A 12346-nucleotide genomic window follows, 5' to 3' on the forward strand; every position below is an offset into this window, starting at 1 on the left:
AGCGCTCATCAGCTTTATAATTTTTACTGACACTGATTACTTGTTTTTGTGAACAGCAGCTGTATCAAATGCTTTTATTTGGCAAACTTACCTTGTTTGTGCCATCTAATTCTCATTTCTGTCTGAGGGAGCGGTGTGTAGGTCTACAATTTGCGTTGCATCTTCACACCACTTGCTGGCTTATTGAAATATATAATGTCATAATTTCTACAGTATACTAAAAGGCATATGCTGTCCTTGACATTGGTTGACCAGAAGTTTCAAGAATGTGTGATCAATATGGAAGTGAACTGTACTAGAATTAGTAAGTTGTAGGAAACAGCTGTGAAAGGGTATGGATAGGGTTCAAGACCATTAAGAGTTAGTTGCTGATGTACATTGTGGTGTTACTTAAATCAGTGGTCCCCAACCTTTTTATCATCGGGGACAGGTCAATGCTTGACAATTTTACTGAGGCCCTGGGGGGGGGGGTAGTCTTTTGCTGAGGGACGTCGCCACCTGAGCCCCTGCTCCACTTGCTTTCCTGCTAGCGCCCCTGACTTCCCGTCACCTGCTGGGGGGTGCTGCCATCAGCAGCTGCACAGTGCCATGCCGAGGGGGAGCCCCAGCCATGGTGGCCACTGGAGAGCACCAAAGATGAGCCGGTGGCCGAGTGGCAGGGCAGCCCCCAGACAGCAGCCGGGGAGGAGAACGAGGAGGAGCCGCGGCCCGGTACCAACTGATCTACGGATCGGTACCGGTTCCCGGATTGGGGGTTGGGGACCACTGACTTAAAGCACCACATTGTATTCCATAACTGCCCAAAGCACCCAGTGTGGGAGAAATGATAATGTAGGAGCACTGACTCTAATCTGAGTAGCTTGATGGTGGTTCAGAAAGATAGCGGTCACCCATCTTTCCTCTATCCCAGTTACCAGAATCAGGGCCCCTGACTGTAATCAGTGAGGTAAAATCAAATATCTACAACATCTTTGCTCACAGGGATGTTATAGCCAATGTTGTTTTCCATGCTTGAATCAACTTAGATGTCCCAAACCCAGGAACCATAATGAATTCTAAGTTACAACAATGAATCCACTTAATTTTTTAAAATTGTATATTATTTTTATCTGTATGGTATCTTTTTAGTTCTGTTCACCTACCAGCTTAGTGTAGTGGTTAGGAGCGTGGACTTCTAAACTGGCAAGCCGGGTTTGATTCTATGCTCCCCTACATGGAGCCAGCTGGGTGACCTTGGGCTCGACACAGCACTAATACACCACTGACTGTGCAGTAATATCAGGGCTCTCTCAGCCTCACCCACCTCACAGGGTGCCTGTTATAGGGAGAGGAAAGGGAAGGCGATTGTAAGCCACTTTGAGACTCCTTCAGGGAGAGAAAAGGGGCATATAAGAACCAACTCTTCTTTTATACCACACTTTTCCTCCTTTTTCATTCAAAAAGTGATTGTGGTACTGTGTGCTCATTATGACCCTATCACTTGAAGATTAGTTAGTATTCTTGATAGTTAATGATGGCGGCCTTACTGTGGCTATCTCTATTTGCATCTGTCAAAAGGAATGCTGGAGGAAGGAATGGGGAGATAGGAAGGGGTGGAGAGGTGGTAGTAGAACAGAAAGGGGGGGGAGGCCTGGCCATGGTGCACATGGGAATGGGATGAGCTGAGGAGGGTATAGAGAGGGACTCAAGGCTCCCTTCCCAAGCCTCACACCTGGCAAAGTTTTATGAACTGTAGCTAGTTCTGAAGTAGCGTCTACTTACATGTGACCAGCACCGATGGTCTGTACTTTTGTGTGAACCTAGATTAAAATCATCTCAAGTCTAATGCACTTTGATTTTTTGATTTAGCAACTCATTTTACTCTTGTTCTTTCTTTCCAGTTAGAATAAAATGCCGAGAGCTTGTAAAGAAAATTGCAATCTACAAAAACAGATTAGCAATCCAGTTGCCAGAGAAAATCCAGATTTATGAACTATATTCTGACGATTCCTCAGATATGTGTTACCGTGTGAAGGAAAAGATAATGAAAAAATTCGAATGTAACTTACTGGTTGTGTGCTCAGATCATATTATCTTATGCCAGGTAAGCACTGCCCAATTGAATCTGAAAATGAACAAATTGCTGTATACAAACTCTGACTATTGATCTGTCATAGTCAATATTGTCCACTCAGACTGGCTAGTACCCTCCATGGTCTCAGGTCGATTCTGATGTTCTTTTTACTTAACAAGGATACAGGGTTTCCCCCCTCAAAACATGATAAACAATTTCAAGGATATTTGGTTTCATTCGATTCCCTGGCTTTGTAAAGCTTGCATCATTTTCCCTTTTATTTGCTTGATTTCAGAATGAAAATAAAATTCCACCAACAGATCACCTATCTGTTTTTTGAAATATTTGGTTGGGCTTGGTTTGTTTCTTCACTTATTGAAGTTTGAGACCCACGCAATACACATTATAGTACTTCTTCGTATGTTTGGTGGTTGCTGTTTTGCAGTGATATACTCTAGGACAGGGGTAGTCAACCTGTGGTCCTCCAGATGTCCATGGACTACAATTCCCATGAGCCCCTGCCATTGTTTGCTGGCAGGGGCTCATGGGAATTGTAGTCCATGAACATCTGGAGGACCACAGGTTGACTACCCTGCTCAAGGACATTAGTATATGAAGTATGATTTTAACTATTTGTGGTGAAGGATCCTATAAGATGCTTTCAGATTTTTTTGGGGGGGGGTTGGTTATGGTACAACTTTGATATCAGTTTCAATGTTTTATTGTGTAAACCAGTGAAAGTGTGGAGTCAAATGGATGTCTATACAATGGACACAAAGAATTAAAGTTGCCTATATGTGCCTCTCTCTTGGGCAAAGAGATCTTGCTTTTTCCAGAATATGATATCTTCCCATCCGTCCCCCTTCTTAGGAGAAAAGACTTCAGTGCCTTTCATTCAGTGGAGTTAAAGAGAGAGAATGGCTAATGGAGTCTCTTATTCGTTACATAAAAGTCATTGGTGGACCTCCAGGCAGAGAAGGACTTCTAGTGGGTTTAAAGAATGGCCAGGTAAGCTTATATGGTAAAGTCCTTTGTAGTAGAAGATATTTTGACTTGTATCTGTTAATGAGATAATAAACTTCATGCCTTGGGGTCTGAGTCAAAATATAAATGACATTGGACTGTCCTCTTTATTTAAATAATTATTTTTGCTACTTTTCATCCATCGGTTCTTTTAGTATTGGCATTAAAACAATTATCAAAAAGAACCTTTATTAAAGAACTAAATCTTATACAAATACATTTTTAAAATAAATTTAATACCATAATTTTATACTGCCTGGTCAGCATAGGTACTCCATTGCAACACATTCATTTCATTGTGCTTCAGCTGGGCAACTTTGCATAGGATTGCACTGCTGTTTTAGTCCCAAATAAAAACATTGAAGTAACCTGCCGGATCAAATCAATGGTCCTTTTACTCCAGTATCCTGTTTCCTGCAATGATTAGTCAGGTGCCAAAAGAAAGTTCCCAAGCAGTGTCTTCAAACAACAGTCTTTCCCTGCTGATGGTTCCCCAGCAATTGACAATCAGTCTGACATGGCTAATAGTGAATAATAGAACCATCCGCCAACATCTTTTAAAATCCAGATGGTTAAGTGTGGTAGACTACAATCAGGGCTGTGTTGGCTTACTGAGATAGGACTAGGGAGGGCCAGTTTCAAATCCCCATTCAGCCATGAAGGCAACTGGGCAACCTTGAGGCAGTCACTCTCGCTCAGGAGTTGGTGCGAAGGTTAAATGAGCTTAGTCTAACTCTTTGGAGGGAGGACAGGATAAAAGTGAAACAGATCTGATAGACTTTAAAAATAAGCAAAAGTGGGAAAGAGCCCAAACAATGTGAAACAGTCAGTATTTTAAAACAAAAATACCGGATGCCAGTTGTTGAGGAGAATGATTGAACGCCTGAGACCATAACAGTTTCATATAATACATGCAACTTAGAGAAGGCACCAGGCAAATAGTGACTATTGAGATCATTCCTCAGTTGTGGTGCCACTACAGAAAAGGTGGCTGGGTCAACCGGGCTGCCCATACAGATCGTAATCATAGAATCATAGAGTTGGAAGGGGCCATACAGGCCATCTAGTCTAACTCCCTGCTCAACGCAGGATCTTGGATGTTCAGGCACAAGTTTGCATGAAGGCACCATCGGTTGCATTTCCTTCTTATTGTTCTGGCTGCTATAACTGGGAAATTGGCTTTCAGGTTCTGTTTTTAATAGGAACCAAAAAAAATGTATATTCAGAATACTTGGTTCTCTGAAGTAAATCTGCAGCCCCCTTTGCAACTGCTTTCCTTTCATGAAAATTGGGATTGATGACAGATGACGTGTAGGAAACTTGTAAGAAAAAGCTTCAGTAAGACCGAGTGATGCACTATATAGAAAGTGTGTTTTGTGGGGCAAATTCTACAAAATAGTTCCCTGGATCAAGTCATCACAGGGTTTTTTGAAATGGCACAGTTCAATACTTTAGGGGAAGACACGGAATTAAAATTTGCTCCTAGTTTTTACAGAGCCACCTCTCATCATCACCACCTTACCCTGTTTTTTTTAACTTATATTATTTGTAATTGTTTTCAGGGATGTAATTGGGAGCAGAGCACATAAACTGCTTTTAAATTTGCCATCTTCACTGGGCTTCCGTTCCTTAAAGCATCCATCTGCTCTAGCGCATCAAGTTAGCAAATGGCAGTAGTTCTGTTTTTAATAAGTCCATGACCTAACTTTCTAAAATTTAACTGTGACCAGATTCTGAAGATATTTGTGGACAACCCTTTTGTGATTGTGCTGCTGAAGCAGGCCTCAGCTGTGCGCTGTTTGGACATGAGCGCGTCCCGGAACAAGCTGGCAGTGGTTGATGAAAACGACACCTGCCTTGTGTACGATATCAACACCAAAGAGTTGCTTTTCCAAGTGAGTGGAATAAACAACAAAAAATCTCACTCCCCCTCCATTGTTTTCCTTCCCACAAGGGTTGCAAAGGGTTCTGTGAGGTAAATTGGTTCTGTATATAATTCTTTCCTCCCTGCTGGAGTGTGAAAAGGCGTGGCTGCTCCTTTGTCGCCCTGTGTTCTGGAGAAAAGATAACCAAAATGGCTTCCCAAATGAGCAGGAAAGGAACCTTCTCCCAAGATCTGTGGGAGGGCTTGGACATCTGGTGGGAACTGGCATCTAGCTGTAGACATGACAAACCAGAGAGTAAGTATCATTTGACATTCCAGATAGAGCACTGTTGAGAAGGTATTGCCCAGAGAGAGCAAATGCTCATGGGGATGAATATGATTATGCCTTCTGGCCCTGTCTATGCACATTCATTGTGACTTGTGAATTTTTGCACATGGACTTTATTCACTGTTGCCTACATGTGTATACTCAACATTTGCACACACACCTTTAGCCAGGTAAAATTAAATTAGGAACCATTGCCTCTTGTATGATGGGCAGCTTCTAATCTGACAAGCTGGGTTTGATTCCTGGTACCTCTACATGCAGCCAGCTGGGTGACCTTGGGCTGTTCTGACCAAGCAGTCCTGTCAGAGCTCTCAGCCTCACGTACCTCACAGGGTGTTTGTGGTGGGGAGAGGAAGGGGAGGCGATTGTAAGCTGCTTTGAGACTCCTTCAAGCAGGATATAATGGTGCAGGCGATCCTGGAGGGCTAGAAACAGGCAGCTGGCTTTCATTTGCTGGATCAGAGCTGGGGATGGAGGTGACTCTGTACAAGCTCTTGGCTGTACATCTTGGCATATTTGCACCTCCTCCTCTTGTTTGTCAGCTTGTGCTGCCTCTGGTCTGTCTATGCTGACTTCCTCCTCTGAGCTCAGTATTGCTATATAAGCAAGGGGTTGCGGAAAATTGGGTTAAAATTTGGAAGTTGGGGAAGAGGCATCTGACTCTACTTTTGAGAGCAGCACTAGCCTGTTGTAGAAAGTGCCAGGGGAAATGGGGAATCTTGTAGTATTCAGATCAACTGCTGTCTATAGTCTTCATGTAAAGTAAAAATTTGGTATACTAGTAACATATTTCACTTAGGCCAAGCAGGTGTACAACTAAATATGTTTTAGAAGACGTTTTCATGCCAGATTCAAATACTGAAAAGAATATTGTTAGGGAACAATTTATCATTGTTCTAAGTAGGCAGTAACCAGATAAACTACTGTGGCAATCTTATAGAAATACCAAGGATAAGTTCTTGAACTTATCCCCTGGCTAGTTACCATTAGTTCACTGAGGCTTAAGCGGAAGTATCAAATAAGCTGTGTTCGTGGCAAACAAATTTATTACTGTTCAGTAAGCATTTAATTAAGAGCTATGCCTTTCTAAACACCAGCATAAACCATACACACATGTACTTTTGACTCCAACACAATCACTTTGCCAAAATAAAGACTCTCCACTACTTATAACAATGCAGTTAATTATTTATTGCACATTAGCTCAATAATCTCTTCCATGTGCCCATTAGGAACCCAATGCTAATAGTGTGGCTTGGAACACACAGTGTGAGGATATGCTTTGCTTCTCTGGAGGGGGATATCTCAACATCAAAGCGAGCAGCTTTCCGGTTCATCAGCAGAAACTTCAGGGCTTTGTGGTGGGATACAACGGTTCCAAAATTTTCTGCCTCCATGTTTTTTCCATGACTGCTGTTGAAGTCCCACAGGTAATCTCGTTTATTGAATTTCATTGCAATGCTGGATGTCAAAATTATTTTAATTGTTCCTTGTGTGGACCTGATCTGCATGCTCCAAAGGTTTCAATTAATTTGCCATGTTCTTTTGGCCCACCTCATGATTTACACAGTTTTGTCTTGATTTACAAGATTGGTATCCCATCTTCTTGCTCAGTTAGGGCAACCACAGTAGCTAAGAGTTAAAATGAAAAAAAATTAAAATTTCATAAAAACCCAAACTGAAATTTATATTACAAGCACATAAAACAGTAATGAAAACATAGAGCAGGAAGGAAAGATCATTCAGGGAATGCCAGACAACACAAAAAAAATCATCAGCTAGTGGAAGACAGTGACAAAAGGGGACAGACTAATAGTTCTGTGGAGAGTTCCATAGTTTTTATAGCATGGCTGCGATGGCCCTCTCTCAGGTTGTACACATCTCATCTCAGAAGGCAGGGCCACCTGAACTGGATCTTGGAAGATAACCTTGATAGTCAGGTAGGTTCATATGACTGGGATAGCCCATGTGAGTCCAGTCCTGTCAGATCTCAGAAGCTAAGCAGGGTTGGCCCTGGCTAGTACTTGAAAGGGCAACCTCCAAGGGATACCAGGGTCATGATGTGGGGTTGGGCAGTGACAGACCACCTCCGAACATCTTTTGCCTAACTGCCAAACAATTTTAGGATCTCCTGGCTATATTACACATGTGCCATATGACAAATAAATAATAATATGGAAGTAGGTATGCTGGTGGTCCCAATTTATATAGGGCTTTAAAGGGCAATGCCAGCACCTTGAATTGGGCTTGGAAGCAAATTGGGAAGCTGTGTAGATGGGCCAAGACTGTAGTAGTGCACTAAGACTAAGCCATGAACAATGGGTTGGATCCAGAATATTGTTGTTTTATCTCAGTCTTATCCTGTCCTCTCCATTAGAGTCTCCATCCCACATTGCTTTTGTCCATGCAGATACTGTGATCCCCAGAATAGCCTTTTTGGTGGTCAAAGGGGATATCCTCTTTCACCTCTAGTAGAGTTTATTGTAGCCAGTCTAATGCTTTGATGGGGCAAACAGTCAGAGTGGTTTGTCCCTATCAAGCAGGTGTTCTTAATAAAACTGTCTTGATAGTAATAACTAAAAAAGGACCAACTAAAGTAGTGAATATGGTGCTTGGTGAATTGTGAAATTTTCCAAGCGTAATACTAATAATTATTGATTTCTAGGGAACCCTGAGTTTGTATTAATGATACCTTCCTTTCATGCTTGAAAAGAAAAGGGGTGGAATTCAGATTTGGACTTGATTCTTGATTAATTTTCCGTGTATATTCACAACTAACATTAGCATAAGGAATATGGAACCAAGGGTGAAATTCAGCTCTCTTAAATTTGCATGATCAAAAGGTCTCTGGGAAATGCTATTCTGCAGACAAAGAGAGATGTTTAAGTTTTTAAGGCTTACAAGTTTTTATATTTCCCACTAGCATTTATTTAAACGAAGCAAAAGTGGCCAAACAGAAAGGATGTAATACGTAGTGCTATAGCAACGTTTGGCTTGGATCCAGTGGTGTTCACTATTTGAAATAAAAACTTGAGAGAAAGCAGACAAAACTAAGGGGCATTCCACAGTCCTTAGAGGGGAGAATTATACGTCAGAATGAGCTTGATACATTGAATCACAAAATAAATTTTCTCAAAGACTTGTGTAAAGTGTGACACAGAAAAGAAATGAACAAATATAATAGATTTTTCAGATAATAAATGCAGTCAACGCTGTGTCAAGAACTATAAAATCCCATTTGGGATTGGTTATCAGGAAGGCTGTCTGGTGGACATGGGTAGCAATAAGATCACCATCTGGCACTCATTAAACCCACATAGAGGTCTCCTTCAAAATAAATACATGTGTATGGGAAGAGATGTATATATGACATGTTGTGTTTTGAACAATATAATTAAGTTGTCATACTGGGGAGGTGCAGTTGAGATGACCACCAGAGAAAAAGCCGAGGTTTATTTGTGTTTAGCTCTGTCTGGCACATGTTTTATCCTGTGTTTTCCTCCAAGGAGTTCAGGGTGACATGCATGGTGTTTCCTCTTCCATTTTATTCTTGTAACCCTGTGAGGTAGGTTAAGTGGAGAGAGAGTGACCCAAGGACATCCAGGGAGCTTCATGTCTGAGTGGGGGTTAAGCCTAGGGGTCTTCTTGTCCTAATCTGACACTCCCTGTGCTGCACCACACTTGCAGATTTCCCACCAGAGAAAGCATGTGCCAAATATCTGTTTTGAGTTCCTTGGGAAAGGGCCTACACTATGACCAGCTTTGGTCCTGTTTTAAGATGGTCCCTTTATATGTTTGATTATGCCAGGATGGGGATGAGCATTGCAATGAGTGTCTTTTTGGAAGCGATATAATATAGACAGCAGCTGCGTTTTGAATCCTTTTCCAGTACTTAGGTTCCAGCTCCATAATTTTGGTTGTAGGTTAGGCATTTTATTTAGGCTGAGTTAGATCCTGCTGACTTCCCTGCTGTTCCAAGAGCGAGAAAAGATCCCCTTAAGGCTATGCTGGGGTCATGGGACCCACATAGACAACCATATGGGATGGGGCTGCAGTGAGAAGGAGAATTGGTTGAGATTGCTCCCCCCCTTTGCATCAACAGAAAAACTGGTAAGATCCAGTCCATTGTTTTAACAATGTTTATAGGACAGCAAGTAATTTTGCCTATGTGATTTAGAAAAAGTCACTGATGTCTTGATGCTGAACTTTGTTTCAAATGAAAACTTACAGTCGGCACCCATGTATCAATACCTGGAAAGAAAAATGTTCAAAGAAGCCTATCAGATTGCTTGTTTAGGAGTAACTGATGCAGACTGGAAAGAACTGGCTATGGAAGCTTTAGAAGGACTTGAATTTGAAACAGCAAAGAAGGTAAAGCACTTTAGTTCATCTCTCTTTTGTGGTTTATTATGAATATGGTCAAGGCCAATTGGTACAAGAATGTTCCAGTTGTCGCTAGGATCTGAGTGCTGTACATTTTTAAATGTTAAGAATTCTCTCAAAATGTATCAGAGTTGGCAAAACATTGTAATATGTTCTCCTGTGTGTCCATTTCTGATTATTGCAGCATAGCTAATTTATCAGCTTGAGGAGTTACAACGTGGTTTTGTTTTTAATTCCTTGGTATCTAAAAGGCAAATGGACTCTCTTAATAACATTTCATAGCAGAGATAATTACTAGATAATGAAATCAGAATAATGCTTTCACTATGAGGGAAAATATCCTCTTAGGTTTGAGTTCAGCAACACCTTAGAGACCAAGAAGATTTTCGGGGGATTAGCTTTTGAGAGTGAAAGCTCCCTTTATCAGGTGTTTGGTGAGGGGAGCTTTGACTCTCAAAAGCTTGCACCCTAAAAATCATGTTCCTCTCTGAGGTGCTAGTGGACTCTACTGCCAACCAACACAGCTACTAAAAATATTCCATTATAGTCTTGTACTGCCTATGTTTGCCACAGTGTGGCACTAAAGATTTGTTTTGCTAATATATAACGAATCCCCTTTTTATTTTTTGTTTGCTACTTTCCTCTTCAGTATGAACCCCACTGACTTTGAATGTAGACTTTGTATTCATTTTCTAATCTCATCTGCCTCAGAATAGTTTGGGGCATCTCCTTTGCATGTTCTCCCACAGGAACGGGATACACAAATATAGTTTCAAGTGTCATTTTCCTCATGTGCATCTCTCCTGGTGCACACGTCTTCCCATTGGGGGAGAGGGACATTTCTAGTCCCTCTCCCCTCATGGGTTCAGCTTTGGGATTCTAAATCAACTTACTTGTACTTTTTCCCTCTTTTTTTTTTTGTCTAAGAGTATCTTTGAAGTCTCTCTTTCAAGGCCTCGGTAAAAACCTTTTCCCCCCCCAGCCGTGTTCCCGTTTTGAAGTTAAATCTGAGGTAGCAATAGTAGCTAAATGGTGTTTTCAGTTCTATAGGAAAAGATATCTGTCTTTCTCCTGGACAACATCCTATTAGTGAAAAATTGTTTTGTGTGTGTTGGGTATGGAAATTTTGCCTCAATATTCTCTTAAATACAAAACTATGTTAGATGTACAAGAGGAAATAAAATACGTGGGTTGGACCTAAACACCAGAGGAAGTGTTGTAAGAAGGAGATAATAAATTCTGTTGATTCCCCCTCCCCTTCTCACCTTGTGTTCCATATTGTTGCCAAGTGTTCCCAATCCTTCAGAGTGGATTCTGAATAGGGAGCACAATCAAAGGTGTTCCCTCTGAAAGGCAGAAAAGGGGAAGTGGCAAAAATCTTTATTTTATACTGTGCACTGTATAGGCATTTTATGGAGTACATTTGCACCAATTTGCAAAAAAGAGTCCACAAAACATATAAATCCTGATACCTGTAGGATACTTAAGGCCCTGGAATTAATATATTGTGTGAAATTTCATATGCAATTTAAGGCAGTGTGATTTTTTTCCTGGCTTTGAAACTATTAAGTGATGCCCCCTACATAGGTATCAGAGAAGATGAATGTGGACTCAGGCAGCTTTCTAGAACATGAGACACTTGTTTAGCTTATGCTGTCCCAGCATAAACAGCATCCAAAAAGTTATGTACACAAAGGATTTTTAAAATATTGATTTTAACAGATTTCAAGCACGTAAATAACTGTGATTGATTTATTATTTTGAGCTTCCCCTTTAGTTGTGCTAGCTTTGGGATCTGGGGGTTTAACAAAGGGTCATTTGTTCATTTATGTGTCCCACATTATAAGAGGCTGCCCTCAAGGGAATAAAATCATGGGTGACGGTCCAAATAAGGAGACAGTGCAGAGGTCTCTCCTAGGCAAAACCCATCACATGGATTTCCGGTAAGAAAGTTGCATGCAGGGGAAATACAGTGGCTTTTCTCAGTGTTGGAAGTTGCTGAGAGGTCTAGAAGGACCAGCAAGGCAGAGTTGCCCCGCTTGCACTCTGGAAGGAGATTTTCCTCCAGGGTTACCCGTGTTAACTCTGATCAAGTTCTGCATTTGAAGCCAGATTGCAATAAATTGATGAAAGACACGGTGTTGAGGAAGCCTAGTTTTTTCTCTGCTATCACGTAATTACTTTCTGAAAAGGCCAGGTTATAAATTAGTCTAAAATTAGGTGGATCATCAGTACTTAATAGGCGGATTTCGTGAGCAGTGATTTGAGAAGGAGGTAGTTAACCCCAATCCATTGGAATATGGATGATTGTGGCTGAAAATTGCACACCTTGCCCCAGCCAGCTGGGAAAATGCATCAATGCGCAAACAGTGCGCTGCTGGCTTTTCTCGCCCTTGTTTCATTCTCTGTGTGCTTCTCTCTGCAATGTGGTGGTTGATTTGCTGAGAATATATTTCACTAGAGAGCCAATTATAGAAAACCCCTTTTGCCCCCCTGATCTTAAGTGAATTTAGTTGGAATACATTCACCTACTTCAGTAGAATATAGCAAGTGTGCCAAAAGTTTCAGCCTTGTAAACACACGGCTGTGGATCAAAGGAGCCAAATCTGAGAACTGGGCATGGCGGTTGGGACATTAAAGTTTTTACCATTCCTCCCCTGAGCCAAAATGCTAA

At 41.4% G+C, this 12346-nt stretch overlaps 1 protein-coding gene across 4 annotated transcripts in view; it reads left to right on the forward strand.

The window, feature by feature from the left end:
- The window catches only part of IFT122 (intraflagellar transport 122), a 71830-nt gene that overhangs the window by 14703 nt on the left and 44781 nt on the right, over nt 1–12346 (forward strand). For all 4 annotated transcript variants that reach the window (XM_077325295.1, XM_077325296.1, XM_077325298.1 and 1 more), the window contains 5 exons: nt 1881–2083; nt 2924–3061; nt 4807–4971; nt 6522–6719; nt 9520–9660. In XM_077325295.1, the coding sequence (XP_077181410.1) occupies nt 1881–2083; nt 2924–3061; nt 4807–4971; nt 6522–6719; nt 9520–9660 (845 nt within the window). The remainder of the gene's footprint in view (nt 1–1880; nt 2084–2923; nt 3062–4806; nt 4972–6521; nt 6720–9519; nt 9661–12346) is intronic.

The sequence above is a fragment of the Paroedura picta genome, chromosome 3 (assembly GCF_049243985.1).
Source record: "Paroedura picta isolate Pp20150507F chromosome 3, Ppicta_v3.0, whole genome shotgun sequence".
Taxonomy (NCBI): Eukaryota; Metazoa; Chordata; class Lepidosauria; order Squamata; family Gekkonidae; genus Paroedura; species Paroedura picta.